The sequence below is a fragment of the Ictalurus furcatus genome, chromosome 11 (genome assembly GCF_023375685.1).
Source record: "Ictalurus furcatus strain D&B chromosome 11, Billie_1.0, whole genome shotgun sequence".
Taxonomy (NCBI): domain Eukaryota; kingdom Metazoa; phylum Chordata; class Actinopteri; order Siluriformes; family Ictaluridae; genus Ictalurus; species Ictalurus furcatus.
In genome coordinates this window covers 7,709,392-7,730,647 of record NC_071265.1, presented here as the reverse complement: position 1 = coordinate 7,730,647, position 21,256 = coordinate 7,709,392, and the positions used below count along the sequence as shown (strand labels likewise).

General features: G+C 42.8%; 1 protein-coding gene across 4 annotated transcripts in view; it reads right to left on the bottom strand.

The window, feature by feature from the left end:
* Positions 1-2,172: 2,172 nt before the first annotated feature.
* The window catches only part of pik3r3b (phosphoinositide-3-kinase, regulatory subunit 3b (gamma)), a 214,830-nt gene continuing 195,746 nt past the window's right edge, over positions 2,173-21,256 (bottom strand). For 2 of the 4 annotated variants that reach the window (XM_053635982.1, XM_053635983.1), the window contains exons 8-16: positions 11,129-11,240; positions 9,136-9,234; positions 8,868-9,048; positions 8,276-8,401; positions 7,764-7,906; positions 7,469-7,645; positions 7,292-7,366; positions 6,874-7,044; positions 2,173-6,217 (exon numbers count right to left, since the gene is read on the bottom strand). In XM_053635982.1, coding sequence (XP_053491957.1) covers positions 6,016-6,217; positions 6,874-7,044; positions 7,292-7,366; positions 7,469-7,645; positions 7,764-7,906; positions 8,276-8,401; positions 8,868-9,048; positions 9,136-9,234; positions 11,129-11,240 — 1,286 coding nt within the window. In that variant the 3' untranslated portion in view covers positions 2,173-6,015. Of the gene's footprint in view, positions 6,218-6,873; positions 7,045-7,291; positions 7,367-7,468; positions 7,646-7,763; positions 7,907-8,275; positions 8,402-8,867; positions 9,049-9,135; positions 9,235-11,128; positions 11,241-15,518; positions 15,738-20,278; positions 20,406-21,256 lie in introns of those variants that run through there. The other 2 variants (XM_053635984.1, XM_053635985.1) reach the window with 2 other exon arrangements.

The following is a 21,256-nucleotide window of genomic DNA, read 5'->3' as shown; positions in this document are numbered from 1 at the left end:
TAATATGTATAACTATTAGGTTGTCCAATTACTTTTGAGCCTGTGAAAATGGATGGACTCTGTTTAAAAAAAACAAAAAACAAAACAAAACGGTAAATGCAATGGTTTGTTAAACCACTTGAATTAAAGCTGAAAGTCTAGACTTCAATCACATCTTGATTGCTTCATTTCAAATCCACCCTGTTAGTGTACAGAGGGGGGGAGAACAAAAATTGCGTCACTGTCCAAATACTTACGGACCTGACTGTATAACAGTTCTCAGTCGAAATAAAGCGAGTTCTTTAACCTTCTAGTTATAGTCTTCAACGTGCTCCATGTTTTAAGACGTTATAAGGAGACGAGATGAAAGGAAAATGTTCAAAGTTGATTTCTCTCACGATTGATCGTCCACACAGCGTTCACACAGATTTATAGATTTTATAGGCGATTATTTCAGTGTGGAAACTAAATCATTCATATAGCTGCCAAATGTGAATTCTCCACAGAAACATGCGTTGCATGTCTAACAAGCAGACCACTAAATGACCACGTCAGTGTATTTCCATAGCCGGAGGAGAAGAAAGCTCCTGAAAAACCCAGACCAAAGCGCACAAGCTTGGACAAAATATTTTCTTTATTCCGCAAGAGAAATGAATATTGTGGAGTTCCATTGAGAATATACATGAGTTCATCTCATAACAAATGGAGAGTCTACAACCAATACAAACTATTGTAACAGATACAAGAAAATATGGTGGGAAAACAACTGAGGAGTATCGATAAGCCTGTAGCAAGGATGATATTCAAATACTGAGAAAGAGGACGTTTTCTACTCTCGTTCTCCAGGTATAACGAACAGAACGAGATGACTGAGGCGAAGGGTTAAAAAAAATGCATGTATAGGTAGTGCAGGAGAGATTTGGTGGAGTTCGGTGCGTGCTTTTAATGATTTTTCTTATTAGTTATTTTTAGTGTTGGAATTGTGGGATACGGTGATTTAGCTGATTTCAGGGTCAACGGCTTATTGCTCAAGCTGAGTCTAGAAATATCTGCTGGTGTTAGGCAAATATTCACCGAAGCATGTGTATTCAAATTCAACTCGTTAAAATGTTGCCGTTTCAAGAGCTAGGTATTAGTAGATTCCTGGAGATTCTGTCGTTATACAGAGACGTATCGATAAATTAAATTAGTGGGGGGGGGGGGGGGGGGAGTTGAAACCTGTGGCAGGTTTGATATTGCTGACGCGGCCCCTCGTTCTCAGTATTTAGGAACAATATCATATTTGCGTTGTCCACTGAAACACAGGGTTCAAACTTATTTCAGCTGAAAAAGCAGTGTTTTTAATAAGCGATATCAAAAATGTATATCTGACTACACCATAAACAGACAAATAACAGTTCTTGTTTCAACATCTTTCTTTTTTTTTTTTTTTTTAAACTTTTTCTTTTATACACAAAACAACAGTCAAGAGTACCAAAGAAGCATGCTGGGTTTGTACGTATGTCAAAGTGGGAGGGAGAGTGGGCTTTTTTTTTTTTTTTCTTCTTCTCCTTTTTAAATTGTTATTTTTTTTCTCGTTTTTTTTTTTCCTTTTCCTTTATTTAAATATAAGAAGCTTTACTCCATTACGCTGTGCTGGGTGTCATGATGTGACAGTAGTGGTAAGAACATAAAAGACTCCCAATGAGAATCACAACATATTCAAACCCGACTGCAAATAAAACTTTGCAGAACTGCACAAGAGGGCAAGAGAATCGTACACTGTGGCGTTAACAGTCTTGAAATAACCGAAGCCTGATGATCTAATCACAACTCGGACAGTTCGAGGTGAGTGGAGAGGTTTTGGTTCATGCCCAAACCCTTTGAGCTTTTGAAGTAATGCACTGTTAATCTGTTTTTCTTTAAATCTGTTTAGTTTCGTCCCCCACCCCAACCCCCACATCCCTGTCCCACATGTTTTTTTTAAAAAAAAATAAAAATAAATAAAATTTAAAAAATGCACAGGCATTTTTTCCCCCCTCTGGTAAACATGTCCTTCATACGAACCCCCATATGCAATGCTTGTTTTTGTCCCTGAAACCTTTAGGAAAGAAAAATGAAATATTGCATGCTTTGTGGAGTGTGTGAACAAAGAGTGCCAACGAACCCCACCGCGTTTCTGCCCTGCAGAGAATGATGATCACGTTGTGTGTGTTTGTTGTTTTTTTTTTTTTTTTTTTTTTTTAAAGACAAACCACAAATTGCTAGATACACTAGATACTTGCTTTTCTCTCTGTACAAGTGTCCAAAGGAGAGAAAATCCAGGTTTCCAGCTAGGCTCAACTTTTTCTGAATGTGAGAAAAAGAGCGACAAACAGGATTTCGGTGGTGCGATGCGTGTCATCGAGATGTCGGTCGAAATGAAAACACTGATGGCACACTACACTATTCAAGCACTTCATAAAATTGAAAAAGATGAACCTCAGGTTTATTCTTAAACTGGTTTAGGTGTAAAATAGTTTCTGAATGGAAAGATTTTGCCCCTTTATTGAAACTGTCAGATTCTTCAACAGTCTGAATTGACAAACCCCATTAATAATCATACTCACAATAGTTTGTTATCCTTTTTATAAGACAAATAAAAATAGAACCCACCAGTATATCTATCACCTTGAGTTTTCATTGAAGCAAGACCAAAAAAAAAAAAAAAAAACACTTGGGGGAGAGAAAAAAAACCCACTACGCATTCGCTCAAAAGCAACACTAGAAGAAAACAAACCAAACTCAAATTTTTGGTCTCAATGCCAGGAATAAAAAAAAGAAAAGTTTACAACTCAGCCTTAACAACTGTTCAATAAACGTACGAACATGATGAGTCGTATGACACACACACAGAAAAACCCCCACTCTGTCGCCAGCCTTGTAATGTTGTTCTATAAAGTCTCTTCAATATGATGTGTGCAATATTGGACAGCAGAATCCAATAAACAGTCGTATTTCAATTAAAGCAAACCCCTTTAAGAAACAACCAAACACTTGAAGTCGTGTCTGTGAATAAATGCGTTTACATATATTCCGAACTCGGCTGTCGTAAAAGGGATTTCCTCTTCTTTAATATATTTGTATATATGCAATATAAAGACATTCAACAGTGAGCAATGCAATAGTTCAAGTAATAGAGAGCGGACCTGTCAGCGGCCCAGGTTAGACAATCTGCATCTTTGAAAAAGAGGAAAACAACAACAAAAAAAATAATAGAGAGAGACGCTAAATAGAATCTTTGATCTATAAAAGTTTGACAGACAGTCGAAAAAATAAGCGAACCCCGTTTGCACGTGAACAGGGTCGCCACGATGCGTAGGGGGGTCATAGTGCAGAAGAGGAAATCAAGTATTTGTTGGGAAGGGGTTTGAAAAGTGGATGTCTGGAGATGTTCGTGTGGAGACGTTGGTCATTCTCCAAATTTCCCAGCGTGCACTAGGAAGCTGCTCTTTCCTCAGCAATTACAGCCTAGCGAGAGCCGTGACACAGTCACAAGGAGCTCTATTGGTCTTAAGCTAGTTGCCATGGTGCGAGGCAGAGGAAGGGCTGCAATGTAGAGGACAGAGGGAAAGGAATCCTTCACTGTCTGGCCAGCTTCAAGTCACAAGCTGTGAGCACATGTGGCTTCTATCAAGGACTTGGGGCCTGAATGTGGTTTTTATCTCGAAGCCGTACACTCGGGGGCGTGAAGAGGGAAGACAGATAAAGCACACGCATACGCGCTCGACGGCGCGGCGATCGGCTGGCGGTGTAAGACGAGGACACAGATAAACCGTGGCCGGCCTTGCTGTCCCGTCAGCTCTGCTCAACCTGACCCGTCCTCGCCGTCCAGGTTCAGACACTTAGAATGACCACTAACTCCTGATATAACAGAGGGGACAGGAATACTGACTGTGCATTTGACCTTTTTTTTTTTGTTGTACGTAAACTTGTGAATAACATTTCACAACCTCTCTGGTGCGGAGTACAATATAGAGGAGCGAGTGTGACACAGAGGTGGACGTAATGCATAGAGTTTAGAAAGGAGGAATAAGCACGTTACGCTCCTTCAGCTGCCCATGCCGTGTGTGAGAACTGACATCAAAAAGCAATCGAGCGCCAGTAAATCAGGCTGATCTAGCTTTAAAGGAGGAGCGTGGACCAAAAAAAAAAAAAAAACCCACGATAACTGGAACGGCCAGCAGGGAAAGACACGAGTCCAGTGCGAATGAGAGATGATGTGGCCAGTATAAATCAGAGAATATTGTGCATTTCGCTGTGATGTGATTTCTGAAAAGGTTTTATTGTGCGATGTGAACACGAACAAGTAGCCAAACGTTCGAATGTTGCCCATTTATCTTTTCGACAACGAAATCATTCACTCGTTATAAGAAGCACCAGGTAGAAAAAGAAGCTTTTTTTTTTTCTCCAAAAGGGGTCGTGTTGCACGTGATTATCGCTCAGAGCTCATTTTGTCAGACCTCCATGTTAGCAAGACACGTGTTGGATTGCACTCTCAAGTTTGTGTATTTTTCACCACCTTAAGCAAGTCTTTCTCATCGCTGACCCACTGCTTCTCGTACGCCGAATCAATCAGAGCTGAACAGATAAACAAGTCGTTTTGTTTTGAACAATCAACAGAGATTCAGTATTATTTTAAACAACCACACATCAAATAGTGTTTCTTGCTGCTTTTGTCTTTCTTTTTCTGTTTTAATTTGGTGTAAAAATCATGCCACTGCAGGATTTTATCACGTCAAGTAAGTGCTTCACATCCATTTTGGTAGGAAAACTTGGCGTTTCGGCGTAGGACCCAGGCCCGAACTCTATTTCATGTGTGGTTTGCAGTTTTATTAGCACAAGCATTAGCAGAAGCGACATTTCTCTAAAACCCATTTGGACTTAATAACTAGAGCTGCAGCTGACTGTGATTTCCTTGACTGGCTTGATTTTTAATCAAATTCTCATCATTGTTTATGATTCTACGAGTCACGTATAAAAAAAAAAAGTCAGTCAACGACAGTTTTATTAAAAGAAGAAGAAAAAAAAAATCCAGTCAAGAAAACTATAATCTTTATTTCTGTCTGGAGCTTTAGTTACCGAGTCTTAGGTTTTAGGGTGAAATAACACTTTCATCTCGTTCTCATTAAGCAAATTAACAGAACAAAGAAAAGAAAAAAAATCATAAAGGAACTTCCTCCCTATGCTAACTTTGGTCTCTGCACTGGACTGTAACACCATAACTGCTCAGAAAGGTTTTTAAAAAAACAAACAAAAAAAAAAACCAACAGATCAGATCCAGCAAGAAAAGCAAACAAAACAAAAAATCAAACAGCTCCCCTCTTAACATATAAAAGCAAGCTTGTTTTGTTTAAGACTAAGACATATTTTCACTTGTGCCCTCTCAGCTTGTCCCCCAGCCCACCCTACCCCCCCTGTCCTGTTCCATTCCCTCCCACAATCCCTTGTTCAGCAGCAGTTACTGTGAGCAACACTCTGGAAAGTGTCAGGCGTCTGTTTGCTACATACATTTGCCTTTTCAGCATACACACAATGAGAGAGAGAGAGGGAAAGAGAGAGAAAGAGAGAAGAACCAAACATATATTTTCCTGCCTTGCACTTAGTAAAGGAGGATGGGAGAAAGGGATAAAAATGAACAAATGAATGACTATGAAAAAAAGAAAGAAAGAAAGAAAAAAAAAGCTTTAAATCAAGAAGCATGTAAAAAGTCCCAGCTGGAGTTTAGGTAGCAGCGTGGGTCACCTGAAACTCGCCTCTTCTGCTTCCTTCTGTCTTTTTTTTCACATTCACAAACATTTAAAACTTCCTTGTGCAAATCAAGCAGTCTTTAGAAAGAATGCCCTCCAAATTGTTCTAGTAAAAATATAGAACTCCGAAGGTGGCTGACGTGTGTGTGTGTGTGTGTGTGTGTGTGTGCTGCAGCAAGTGTTTGTCGTGTTGGATTTTGTTTTGTTTGTAGGGACGTGTGTGTGTGTGTGTGTGTGTGTATGTATGTGTGTTGGAGTGGGCGGGGCCTCATCTGCGTGGGCCTGAGGGCATCTGTGCGTAGACGGGGTAGGCCAGGCGCACGTTGAGCGAGTCGTTGTGCTGGACCAGCGAGGTCTGGTGATAGTGCAGAACAAGGTCTTTCAGAGTGCTGTACAGGTTGTATGGCTCAGCGAAGCCGTAACCGCGCGGCGTGCTGTAGATCACACAGTGCTTCACTTCTCCGTCCACACTGCATAAAGAAGAAAGAGATGGAACAGAGATAAGTTCAGGTCATTAAAAAGACAAGGCCAGTTTAGTCATTGTATACATCATTAGTCAGATATAAAAGGCTGGACCGTGATCTGATGCAGATATTAGAGGCAGAACTTCTTGTTCCCTCAAACAAAACACTGCTCATTTTACTCCAATTTTATTAGCATCATAGTGTTCCTTGTTAAATTATTTTTCTTGTTTAAATGACTCATCACTGCTGTGTGTACCTTCTACTCTATTAAACACCTCAGTCAGCTTCCTGATTGGTATCGGTACCATTCTACTGAGATTTTGGTACCGTGACAACCCTAGAGCTACATGATAAACTTTCCTGTCTGAAAAAGCTGGATCGCTGATCGGCGCACACTGATGACATCATGCAGTTGTGCCTGGTTTTTAAAGGAATGTGGTTTTAAGAGCGACATGTTCTTGGATGTTGACTCAGGAACATGCTGTATTTGATGAAATCACACTCACTGCTCAGATGATGATGATGATTTTTTTTCCCTCCATCATTTTCCCACCACTAATGATATGTCAATCAAATTGATCAACCTGACTGGCTTTGGCCTGTCAATGTTACTAGACTGTTGTTCAGTAGCTCATAAACTTAGAAATGCGAATTCTACTCACACTACAGAGCAGGCGTAACAGCCCTTCTTGCTGCTCTCGCGGATGAGGAAGGCTCCGTCTGGCTTGCCCAGCAGAAGATCCTCAGCCTGTGTGCGGTTCAGGTCCCCAACGAACCAACTCTTCTCATCGTAGTGTGGCAGGTTCTCGTCCTCTTCGCTCACAAAGTAAGTACTGGACCACCCCCAAAAAAAAGGCAGAACATGGTAAGAGACTGACAGGAGTTACAGTTTTCTAGCAGTAAATAACCGACACGGACGACGCAGGACGTCTTGTTTCTATTTAGCGAGCAAGCTGCAGAAAAGGCTGGTGAAGTGAATTCGCAGTCAGCTCTAACAATGACTCAAGAGAAATGTAAAAATAAAAGGAAAGGGGGGCAGGGGGGGAGAGAGAGAAAAAAAAGTTCTTCTTATGAACTTACTCGTCTGTGTTCTCGTTTTTGATGCCCAGCCAGTCATTTATTCGTTTCTGACGTACGCCTTTGTGATTGAGCCAGCTGTGAGGAAGGAAGACAGAAATGACCGACGAGGGAAAAACTCACACACATGCACACAAAAAAACACGCCCTGCTCTGCATGGAATGAAAACAGCCACTTACACAAGATACTGATCTCGGATTTTCCTCAGCTGGATAAGATCTGGCTTTAAGCTATTCATCTTTTTGTCTGTCTCCCTGTTGTCCAGCGCTTGTGTCTTCAGGTCCTGCTCCAGGCGGATTTTGCTTTCGTGGATCTCCCCTAGTCGCGATTTGAGCTTGGCGTAGTTCATCATTATCCTAGCAGAAAAGCAAAAAGTGTTCTATTCGCATGTAGCTCTGGCCTATATGGGATTTCCAGTGACCTTTGCTGGAATTAGGACCAGAAGACCAATGAGTATTCCAAACGAGTGTGTACCTTTCGATTTCTTTGTCGTTGCCCTCTCTGCGGAAGCGCTCGATATATTCCTTGCTGTAGCGCTCCTGAGTGTGACATTGCTCTTCGAATATCTTGATGGTCTCGTTGAAGGCTTCTATTGCCGTGCGCTTCATTTGGATCTCCTGCGATCGAAGGCAAAAGAAAATCAATGCACTCCATACTGACACAAATTGGCTTCTCAGCACTGAAACGCTGCTCTGACGAACAGAGCACGTGACGTGTACCGTCCGCTCATGCTAAACCCTGTCCCAAAGGAGCATGTAGTGCACAGTATGTGAACAATGAATATGGAAGTAAGCCATTGGTATGTACCACTAGTGCTATCTTGATGTTTCATTTTCAAAACAAAAGAAGCGCAAAAAAGCGGCTACTGGTTATTTTCTCCAAGCTGAGAGTACCACATGTGGTGCGGCCTTTTATGTTTAAAAAAATGGGGCTGGATATACTAAGAAGAACCGGTTTGACGCTATTGTGATCTTTATTTTGCATACCTGCGAAGTCTTTGTGTACTCGTCATACAGTCGGTCATACTCTTTGCTCTTTTCCTGATATTGATTGTGATATTCCTGGAGTTTCTTCCCCACAGCATCAATGTTGTCTTCTTTTACCAGCTGATCCTGAGAGACAGAGAGGTAGTTGGAAGACGTGTTACTGAAGAAAATAAAACCGTATGAAATTTACTCACAGACTAGATCTCTTTCCTTGTAGGAATAATTAATAAAAAACAAAAATTAACGTGCATTTTTGTGGTACTTTCTAAATAATGCACCCATGTGAGTGCAATAGAGACACACGGCGATGTGGGGGAAAGGGGGGTGTGTGTGTTCGAGGAATAAATGCCTGGATGGCCTTTCGACATCATGAGTGTGTGCAATTATTTATGGAGTGCGCTGCAGTGGCAAATAAGCACGGTAATATTTCATGCCGTGAACGTCCTGCTGCTTTGGCACTTTCACAAGCAACAACCTGCAGCGTTCACTGACCAGAGTCTCAGATCGGGGGGGATGGGGTGCAAACAGCATTGTGAGACAGGCAGGCAGGCTGAAAGGAGGGCGAAGTGAGAGAGGTGTGCAGTGCTTGTACCTGCTGGTAGCGGGAGATGGGGTACATGAGCTTGACGTCCAGTTTCGTGTTGTACTGAGCCAGAGACTCGTGTCTGTAGTGACTGATGAGCTCCACCACCGAACTGAAGGTAAGCGGGTCCGAGAAACCGTACTTGCCATCACGATGGTAGATCTTTATTAGCTTATTGTTGCCGCCTTTCCTAAAGGGACGAATCGACTTGAATTAGACGACGAATTCAAACGAGAACACCACAACCTAGAGCTTAAACTCTTAAAACAGTGCTCACCTTAAAGTTAGCGTGTAATCTCCCTGCATTTTAGTCGAGGCGTCCCGTACCAGGAAGGTCCCGTCTGGCATGTCTCGCAGTTTATCGTTCACCTCTTCCCTGGATAGCGACAAGGAGACAGAGGGAGGGGAGAAGTGAGCGTGGTCAGATTAGAGGCATGTATGACACCCCTGAAAACTTCACAAACAAAGGAATAGGTACAGGTAAGGGTTACAGGTAAGCTGCTTTCTCCTCTTGGGAATGAGTGCGTGCGCGCGTGTGTGTTCTGGAGGAGGACGAAGGCCGGTGACCGTGCGGACTGATGCTGGTGTCTGAAAGTGAAGACCTCTCCGAATATTGTACTTTTCCTAAAATTTAGACTTCTGCTCATTAACTGACATTTTCTTACACTTTCTCTCTCTCCCTCACACACACACACACACAGTTTGATGTATTAACCCTTATGTTAAAAAAAAAAAAAAAAAAAGTATTTAAAAACAACAACAGTAGTATTATTGTATCTTCTTTCAGCTATTAGCAATATAGTGATCAGACCTTGTTCTTCTTTTGGTAAAAACATTTTGACCTTGACCGAACATAAGGTTCAAAAACAGCCCAAAGATTGCAAAATCGAGGTCTCGTCTTCTTTCACTCGTAGTCTTTCGTCCCTGTCTGGGCTCTCTCTGGTCGTCTCGATCATGAAGTTGTTCAGCTGACCTCAGATCCAGTGCTCTCGGGAGGGAGGGGGTTATATTTATCCTGCTGTGGGCGTCTGAGGTAAAGACGCTATCGCTCCTACCTCAGCAGCAGCAGTGAGGGGCAAACTTTAATCCTTTATCATCAACTTTTTTTTTTTTTTTTTTTTTTTTTTTTTTTTTTAATACAGTCTGCAGTCAGGGGCTTGTGGCCCTGTGTATTTTTGGCACGATGCAGATATGCCGCCCTATTTTAGAGTACAGTGGACATTAGACAGTGCAAGCTTCAGATCGTTTGAGGAATCAGAGCATGGACACAAGGCCGGATGGATTTTGTATTAACGATGGACTTCTCTCACACACCGCTCCACTCGGAGTGCATTAGTATGATGATTTTAATGTGCCTGGAAAGTCTATACAGCCACGAACTTTAAGTGTAAAAGGATTTTCAGACACGAGCCATTAAGCCATAAGCTGCCGAATATATCCATATCCTAATGTTACATGCTAGGAACGAATACGCTACTAAATGCCAGATCTGACTGGTCGTGTCTAATTTTACCTGAGAAACGAGTCACGGTCTGAAAATAGCTAGGATTTCAGGTCAAACTAAAAGAAGCTCGAGGCTTGCATGGAGTCCTTCACCTCGGCGCGTGTTTAACGGGGATCTGCAGCGGTCTCGGGTGTCCGCCTGACTCTTCGAGCACCTTAGCTGCATTTCAGGGATAAAGCCGGTCAATAAGCAGCCCTCTAATCTGCTAAAACCTGAGAGTTTTATGGACTCGCCAAGCTGTTTGACATTTCGGGAGATTTAAGCTTCTTCTATCCCTACTCTAGCTGACTAAAATGCACCTCTCTGTTTTTTTTCCCCCCCTCTCTCAGTTGTTGATTTAATCTAGAGCAGCTGCCAGGCTGTCGTGGCCATATCAGAGCTATGTGAGGGAGGAAGAGTGGAATAAAATAAATTAATAAGGAGGTTTTGCTCATGGAAAAAAAAAAAAAGAGGAAAAAGAAATATCCAGTTCCATCCGGTAGCCGCGAGATTTGTTCTGTTAACAAAGAGCAGGCGTGTGCGCTGCTATATGAGAAAGGTGTGAGCAGAGCGAAGCGGATGACGCAGCACCGTGCCGAGAGAGACGAAGGAGGAGGGAGACGGGCTGGGAATGTTTCTTCTTCACACAGAGGGGAACGCTTACGCCGTGGAAACCTGCCGAGCCTTTTATCTCATCCGCAGGGGGATCTCATGACTCCCATCACCTGACGTGGCTGAAACGTGTGTGCGTTCACAGTGCGGGCGGGCATAGAGACACGCTTCTTACCTTGATATGTCTCCCCAGTACCATTCGGCTTCCTGCAACGAGCTCCCTGCGGCCTCCTTCACACCGTTACTGTTCACAGGAGTCATGGGTTTGGCCGGCTTCGGAGGAAGAGCTGCGAGAGAGAGAGAAACGGAGCTTTACTATCCCAGCACAGAGCGGTTTAGAAACCACCACCGTATGCAAATATCAAAAGCGAGTCTCCTTAAAGATTATCGAGCGAGTCAACTGTCAAAACAGAAGTCTGTTACTAATTAAAAAAAAGAAAAGAAAAAAAAACCAACGAGACGAAACACAAACAGCTGGCTCGCGGTCATGTGGTGCTGCCGTGAGAATCTAAATGTGAGCAGTCACTGTGGACAGAGCAACAATTCTTCTTTAAAAAAAAAAAAAAAAAAAGGCTGGCTAGATTAACCAGACCCAGAGACCTGAAAGCCATAACACCACCAAATAAAAACAGGGCAAGGCTATTTCTCATTAAACACACACTTCGCTAAAGCAGGGTTTCTGCAGGTATCAGCACATTCAATTTACTGCTTTTTAGAACCCTATAACGCAGCCTTTTAATGCCAAGGAGGTCCCATCTGTGCAAATCATGAACACTGATATAAGGAGCCTGCGGTCGAGAAACACATGATGTCTTGGCAACACTTAGTTCGGTTATGACTTCGTTAGTGAACAAAGTTTGCTTGACGGACATGACAGACGGTCGCAACCATGCAACATCATCGCGCCGACATGGGTGAGATTGCTCAAGTCCGGTTGCACCGGTTTGTGTCCTGGCAGATTCGTATCATAGAGATACCCTGAAACACCTGCTAATTATGAAAATGAAACTATGGTGGATCGTATAAATAAACCGCTAAAGCTGTTATTATATAATGCTGAATGATCAATTCCTGCTAAACTCACACAAGCTAAACACACACACACACCCGCACTACACTTATGTTGGCTGTCAAGTGTTTCATTTGTAGTAAATAAAAAGGCCTGACTGCTCTTGAATGAGAACGTGACTGGCACCGTGCGTTCTCTGTTTTGGACCAAACACATTTTAACAGCTCACAGGACAACGAAGCTCGAACGCTCACGGCGCTTTCCAGAGAGGAGGTCAAACGTGAACAGCTCTTCATCATGGTCCAATCAGACCACAAATCTTAGTATCTCCTCTCTCTCTCTCTCTCTCTCTCCAGGGCTTATTCCTCTATACCCAGCTCATCCGTCGTCCGCTGGCATTAAGCTTCTAAACCTCTCCGAGCCTAGGGTCATCAATTCAGGACGCAGCTAAACGAGGCAGCTACAGGACAGCATGCAGAGCTGCTATATATCGTCTGATGGAGAGCAATTTCAATGTAATTATACTGGGCCAGAGGTGGTGTATAGCCCTGTGACTGAGGTTGCTTTAAAGATAAAAAGCTGCCGATGCTTGTGGTGTGTGTGTGTTTTTTGTGAGCGAGGCCAGGTTGAGGTGTGCGTGTGTAGTGGCTTTGGCAACCTGCACCAGGCCAGGTGCAGCTGGCAAGGAAGAGTTACCGACTTTGAGGGAGCAGAGGGGAAAAACAAGCCCGAGCTTTAACTCACAGAGGGCGCAGTGTTCGGCGCAACCCTCACGCCAAGCCAAACTAAACTTCTCCTGACCCAGTCTGAAGCCTAACACGCAGCACCGCACCCGCAACGTCCGTCCACCACGTGCCCAGAGCGGCTGCAGCGGCCTTTTAAGTGAAAATCAAAAGATGCTCTCCGGCCCCTTTTAGCGAGGGGGGGAAAACATCAAACGCGGCGGACTCGGGTGGAACACCGACGCGTACGAATCGGAGAGCAGAACTGCGCAGACGTGCAGCTCGAGCAAGAGCGGTTATTCAACATGCGCTGTGTGATTCCCACACAGAGCGGTGGAAAGCCTCCGTAAGGGTGCCACCATCCTCACCGAGAGGGTTTGTTATGTATTAAACACAGGATGGAAGAAACGGTGAGGGCTTTAAAAAAAAAAAAAAAAGAAAAAAAAAAAAGGGATGGCCACGTCCTGGATTGTCCGAGTATCCTGTACACACACGGAGAGTCGCTAAAATAAAACCAGACAGGAACGTGTAATGCTCGGTGAGACCGGAGAGTGAAATATCTCTGCTTGTAGAAACTGAACAGAGAGAGAGAGTAAAAAAGAAAAACCCTGTATGAAGGTTGAAAATGTACCACCAACATTAACTAGAACAACAAAACTAAACTTGTCTCCAGTTCCCTTGATGTGTTGCACTGTAAGAGACGTCATTCTTCGAGCTGTGGGGGTTTTAAAATCAGCTTCAGCAGGAGTGGAAGAAGGAAGAAGGGAGTATGAATGGTGTGCTTTGACGGCATGATTAATTAAAAGCAGTGCTGCAGTTTTGGGAAGTGTGGAGTGAGTTAGAGCGGACACACACACACACACACACACACACACACACACACACACACACTCTCCAGGGCGGGACTTGCTCCCACTTTAACCCGGTGGGGTGAGGAGCACAGACCAGTCACAGAGGAGCTGGCTTAACAGACACGTCATGTCCAACCTGAGCTTCTGCAGGTGCACGTCCTCCCTCTCTCTCTCTCTCACACACACACACACACACACACACACACACACCTTTCAGTCTGACAAGAGACGGGGGAAGGCAGGAAGCCAGTTGAGGAAAAGAGAGAGAGAAATAGACGTACAGTGCAGTGCAGAAAAGGGGAAAGTGAGAAGGTGGCCTCTCGGTGCACTCTCTCGCCGTCAGAAGCTGGGAGGTAACCGGTCAGCTGGTCTTGGAGCTGGTTACAGATTCTGAAAGCAGCTTTTGTGCATCATGTACGATTTAAGTTCCTTTTGTTATCAGATCAGCTGAGCATCTCTTTTAAAAACAAAAGGTCTACAAAGGTTACCTCTGTGTGTGTGTGTGTGTGTGTGTGTAACACCCATGCAGATCAGTGAGAGGGCTGAGGGATGTAGCCACAAAGGTCCATTGAGGGCTACAGTAGCAGGGCGGCACACTGCCATGAGGAAGGGAAATGCCTCTGTGGGTTTTACACACACACACACACACACACACACACACACACACACAAAAAGAGGCCAAAAGGCAGGTGCACCAGTGGAGCTGAAACCTCACATTCCTGCCTACAGTTTTCCATGGTCAGCTCTTTCTGCAAGTGCGGGACCAACTCGGTCCACACACACACACACACACACACACACACACACACACACACACACACACACCCCTATCTTTAAATGATTTGACACCCAGTAGAAAAGAAAGGGGTGGGCTGCAAAACGAAACACTTCTCATGCCACACTTGGATCCCTTCTGCTACTACGAATGACAATAAGGCGTGCTACACAATAGTCTGCACACTCGACAAAGCGTCCCCACGTTGTTATCGCGTTTCCTGTCTGTTAAACGGTGCAATAAAATTACACCAACAACTTCGCACAACTCTCCCTTTCCCCAAAACGCAAAAACAAACAAAGCGTATTCTCTCTCGTGCTCTGTTTTTGGTTTTTGTTTTAACTTACAAACCACTACGTGTTCAAGTCACACATGAGGACAGGACAGGACAGGACAGGCGGACACAATAAGACAAAGCGGAATAATGAAAAGTGAGCGACGATATGTTCCAGGAGCGCGGCTCGGAACAAAGGACATGTCGAGGAGTGAACTCTGCTCTCTCTTATTAACTGCGACTCGCATCGCTGACAGGATGCTCAACACCCACAGTGATGACGTGCTTCCAGTGTGCCCTTCCATGCATACACACGCACACGCGCATATTATATATATATATATACAATGAGAATGGGGGGGGGGGCAAAATTGTATTTATTGTAGAAACCGCCCAACTCCATAGGATGCAAAGTAAACAGTCGCGCGCACACACACACACGCAGTTTGTGCGGAACGTGCAGAGGCGCATTAGCATAAGAAAGGCATCTTGACAGCGAGTAACGGCCGTCAAACCAAGACTGCTACGTCCCAGTCCGAATCGAAAATTCGTAAAACAGCTGAACAGGGGGTCTGACAACAAAAATATGGAGCACCATATGAGCCAAATAGAGCGTGCACGTTACAATCACACGCTTCGGTTAACAGCCAGTCGTGTTCATCCTACTCTCTCGCAAACGTACCATCAACTCTTTTATTTATCCAGAGAATTTAAAAAAAAATGCAGATATTTAATTCAAGAGGATCAAGCTGACGCCGCTGTCAACTCCAGCGCACGTCCAGTTCGCATCAAGCGTCACGATTCGGCGCACAAAAGGACACGCTAATCATCACGGAGCGTCCTTTGTCTCCCCGCGGGACGATTTCAAAGAAGATGGAGAAGACGCGACAGCCGTGAAATACGAAGAAAAGCTTAAAGACGACAGCACGCTTACCTTCCTCCACTGCTTCCTCTTTCAGCTGCATGCGTACGGAGTGCGCTCAGCTGCCTCGGACACGAGTCCTCTCTTTCTCTCTCACACACACACACTCTCCCTCCCTCTCTCCCTCGCTCTCCACCCTCCGCCTGCGTTGTGGCTCTCAGACTGAAGCCAGAGGGAAAATCCCTGCTCCTAAATTCAGACGCTGCTGCCTTAAACCCTCTGAATGGAGACGTCGGCTGCAGCCAATGGGAACGCGGTTTGGGGGGTTGGTTTGGGGGGGGATGGGGGTGGTTATGACCATATGAGAGAGAGAGAGAGAGAGAGAGAGAGAGAGAGAGAGAGAGAGAGAGAGAACGCTCAGGGGAATGGTGAGGGAGAAGGAGGGGAGAGACGCTCCTCCCAGAAAGGAACGAGACACAAATGTAGACACACACGGTGCAACTTTGTGCCCCTCATCTCAAACGGCCTACATGGAAACTCCAGAAAGGCGTAAAGAAAATAACGTAACGTCACATTTAAACAACTGTCACTTCTTTGTGCCTCCAAAAATGTCCTTTTACGTCAACGTGCGGTGAGTAAGAGTCAGAAATTTCCCGTCTGAAACGGTGCCCTATTCCTTATTCTGGGCATTATGGTTATCCTAGTGTACATTAGGAGCTACAGCAGTGCATTAGCTGAGTAATTATGTAAAAGACAGGGAGGAAAAAGACAACGGCTGCTCAGCATGTCCTTCCACGACGACACATCTTTCCGAGTTCACGCGCAATTGAAATGATGTCTTTTAAAAAAATAAATAAATAAGCAGTCTCAAAGACAGAGGAAATAAGTGTTAATTTTCCATTCAGTGAGTGAGACACTTCGGTCTGCTCAACCGCCCTACTCTGTGTCCTGGGACGAAAATAAAACACCTCCCACTCTCTCGGACACATTTGGCGCTGCGAGTCGCCGCTGCCTTCGATCCGAAGTGCAGGTTCCCTCGGGGGCGGCGTAGCACCTGTGCTCATTGTGCGGCGCAATGGAACAAAGCGTCCGCCGTCTTTGCTCTGAGTGACACAGACAGCGCACACAGTCGCCAACGGTCTCGCTGAACTCCTGAGCCTTTTACATTTCACTTAAATATTCTAATGAACATCTGCACTAGGAGCCTCTTTCTGCACCCCTTCCTCTCCAAGGTCCCCTGGGCCACGGGGTTATCTGTCCTCAGGTCCCAGAACTAGCATCAAGACAGCTGGCCAGAGGATGACAAAGCGGCTAAGTACACTGAAATGATATTCGCCAGGCTTTGTGCGGTGGAAAAGAGAAAGGAGAGAGAGAGAGTTCGTGAAACTCTCTCGCTCACCCTAAACCAGTATGTCTTGACATTAGAGCAGGAGATAAGATGAATGTGTGGACTGATTGTGCTCAGTCGTGCTCATTCATTCCAGCGGCAGCACAATCGAACCGCTATTCAGTTCATAATTCTACCTGCCACAACGCTGAAGCCTGATTCAATCTACCAAACGCTATCAGGGGGGAAAAACACATAAAAATAAGAAGTTGCACCAAAAAAAAAAAAAACAAAAAAAACAAAAAAAAAACTTCTCTCTTAAAGGCAGGATGGAAATCCTGGGCAACCCTGGGCTATGCTGAAATTCACTGTACTGACATATTTAACCTAAAGTATCCGGACAATTGTTTTCATTTATTTATTCATTTTAAATAACGTGATCTTGACTCCCTAGGTAATTTCACAGTAGAGGTGTACAGCATGCTTCAATTGTATCTTACAATAAATGAAAACATACTGAAGAAACCATGACCAAAAAATGAACTGGATCCCGATTTCTGTGGAAAACATCCAAAGAAAACTCGGTTTATATTTCACCATTCTGCAACATCAGTAGTAAAATTGCAATCGTTCCGGTGATAATGATGAACAAACGATATATTGCTCAGCCCTATTTCACACAGCTTGTGCTTTGTTTGGACAAAATCATAACCCAAACCCTATGACCGATGTTGGAATAAAATTACAGCTCCCGCTCGCTCAAGTCAAACACTGACTCTTTTCACGCATTCTGCCTGCAAAGAGTCATCTGAGCCTTTATTACAGGAATCATCCCATCAAGAATTAACGGTCCGGATTAACGAGCCATTGTCAGCCGTGCCTCTGGCTCCTGAATGGGGTCCAGGCTCGAGTCTATGACATCATTGTGAATGGCTGTAAAACGCTGTCAAAGTCATGTTTAATATATTACACTGGCCTGAGACCTGCATATGAAAGAGAGAGAGAGAGAGAGAGAGAGAGAGAGAGAGAGCGAGCGAGCACTGAACTGAAACAGGGCTTTGCATAGCTAACACTAAAGAAAGAAAGCTCAGGAACGTTCCAGGCACGGATGTCAGAAGGTCCGGAAGAGTGTGGAAGCCACTATTAAGTGCAATGAACACAAGCTGAACGAATTGGCTAAAAACAAAGAAGTAAAATTATGAAAATAACTCTAGGTGAAGAAGTCAAGCAGTCATTCTACACGAGTAAAAAAAATAAATAAATAAAATCTATCTTAAAAGATATGTCGTTTACGGTTACTAATACTCACATTGTCAGACAAGACAACACTTTGAACCACTTTGTCTGCAGTTATCATTATATGAATCAATTTGTCTGTAATTATAATTATGAATCACTTTGTAATAATAAATATTATTATTATGAATCACTGTCTGTAGTTATTATTACATGAATCAATTTGTAATTATTATGATTATATGAATCATTTTGTCTAATTATTTATTATTATTATTAAATGAATCACTTTGCAATTATTATATGCATCATTTTGTCTGTAATTATTATGAACCACTTTGCCTGTAGTTATTATATGAAAAACTTTGTATGTTGTTATAATTATATGAATCACTTTGTAGTTATCACATAAACCACTTTGTCTGTAGTTATTATTATATCACTTTGTAGTTATTATATGAACCATTTTGACTGTAGTTATTATTTTATTAATCACTTTGTAGTTATTATATGAACTATTTTGTCTGTAGTTATCACATGATCCACTCTGTCTGTAATTATTATTATTAATCACTTTGTAGTTATTATATGAAACACTTTGTAGTTATCACATGAACCACTTTGTAGCTATTATATGAACCATTTTGTCTGTAACTATCACACAAACCACTGTCTGTAGTTACTATGAGTAACGTTGTCTGTAATTATTATTATATGAATCACTTTGTAGTTATTATATTAACAACTTTGTAATTATTGTATGAATCACTTAGTTATTATATGAACTATTTTGTCTGTAGTTATTATTATATGAACCACTCTGTCTGTTATTATTATATCAATCATTTTGTAGTTATTACATGAACCACTTTGTCCATAATTATCACATGAACCACTCTGTCCGTAATTATTATAATCACTTTGTAGTTATCACATGATCCACTTTGTCCATAATTATTATATTAATCACTTTGTAGTTATTATAGGAACCACTTTGTCTGTAGTTATCACATGAACCACTCTGTAGCTATTTAATGAACCACTTTGTCTGTAACTATCACACAAACCACTGTCTGTAGTTATAATATGGACCACTTTGTCTGTAGTTATTATATGAATAATGTTGTCTGTAATTATTATTATAATCAATCATTTTGTAGTTATTATATGAACCACTTTGTCCGTAATTATCACATGAACCACTCTGTCCATAATTATTATTATATTAATCACTTTGTCTGTAGTTATTATATGAATAACATTGTCTGTAGTTACTATTATATAAATCACTTTGTAGTTACAAGATGATATAAATTAGACCGAATCTATTTTTTTTTCCCTAGGTGAATCCCGAGACTTGTTAAGCACTGGAACACTGGCACTGAATGAAATGGTGATTAGCCTATGTGTAAAAAAAACAAAACAACAACAACAACAACAACAACAAAAACAATACACTCTTGTGACACAAATTTGCAATACACAACGTACACTCAAAACAAAACAAAAGAAGTTTTCATTTGACACACTGTCACATTATAACTCTGTATGATTAGATAAGATCTTAACAAAGCAGATCCCCACAAACCTGCTGGTGTCATTTCAAGGATTTTATGCAAATGGAGGTGGCTGGAGGACACTCACCTGCCTGAACTACACATATTGTAGAGGTGTCTTTCTATTTCAATATGCAAAGACAAGCACACGTCTACTTCACATATTCAAAAGGTGAACAGCAGTCCATTATTCAGCACAGTCCATCCATCCCCCCTCCCCACACACACACACACACACACACACACACACACACAGTGATGTCACTGGGTTACTGTCAGTGCAAGTGTTGCTAAAGCAGACAAAGGTAAATAATAATAATAATAATAACAATAATAATAATAACTCAGTGCTCAAGTGTTGCATTGAACCGAGCTGCATGTGAGGAAATGCAGAGTGCAGTGTGAGAGTGATTAGTCTGTGATGAGAAGCCGGTTATGACCTGGTTAGAGATGGCGTACAAAAGACTGCTCTGAGAGAGAGAGAGAGAGAGAGAGAGAGAGAGAGAGAGAGAGAAAGTTGAAAAGAAAGGCAACAAAGCTGTGCGCTTGTTAGCGTTTAGAGCCAGGGTTTTGTCTTTATCCCAAGCTGCACTGACTCAGGACTGTTGCACTGCATTCCCTACAGCTACAGAAGGTTAAAACTCTTTCTTATTTGAATGTCAGTGCGTTATGTAATCTCTCAGCAGGGAGATTCAGGGTGTCAGGGCGCTCACCTGGAGGTTGGTCCATCTCTATGTAAAATATCAATTCTGTGGAATATGGCATCATCAAATCATCCCTCGGCTCGGCATCGTCTTTCTCTGTATTCCACACTGTATTGTACATTGTCGCACTCCAGTGATGAATGACACTTTTCCCTCGTCAAAACATTAATAATAATAATAATAATAATAATAATAATAATAATAATAATAATAAATGAAGACACAAATCCGAGGTGCTAGTCTTTGATTTAATCCTGCAAGCTAACGTTAGCTACCCTAGACTCGGCTCGACCTGGCGCGCGAGCTCAATTTGATATTTTTCAATTCTCCAAATCCGAAAGCCCGCTTCAGACTACAAACTTGCTGTAATTAAACGCGATATAGCGCCAGGCTTTTCAGCAATATAACGTTACGTCCTGAAATTTCAACATGTTACGAAACAGAACAGAAAGTAGATACCAGCTCTACAATCCACTGAGCTCCCATCAAGACTAAACGGTTAATTCTTTCATTTCAAGTGCTCTCACAGCAAACCTTTCACTTCATGCGGGACCAACCATTCTTTAGGCACAGAACGGGGGTTGACACGATGTAAGAAAATCGTGCAGGGTGACTGCACTACGCCACACTCGTTCTAATCAATATTATGGATTTTATATAGATATTTGCTGGCGTTAGTATTAAAACTACATTCAGTCCCTTGGTTTTTAGTTAAGATTTTATTTCAGCGATACTTCAATTACAAGTGACATCATATTTGAACACCCCTCTCACCTAGGCTTGATGGTGTCGCCCGAGCCCGAGCGACGTGCCATGCTCAAGCGCTGCTCAGTGCGCAGACTCCAAAGTCGGCAGGCAGCCAATCAGAAGCACCGTTTCTCTGGGTCCGTTGCCAAAGTAGGAATTTGCATACATTTTTTTTGAGAGCCGCGTGTTTCTCAGGAGCCAATGAACATGCGAGAAAAGCTGAACTTAAACTCGGATTGG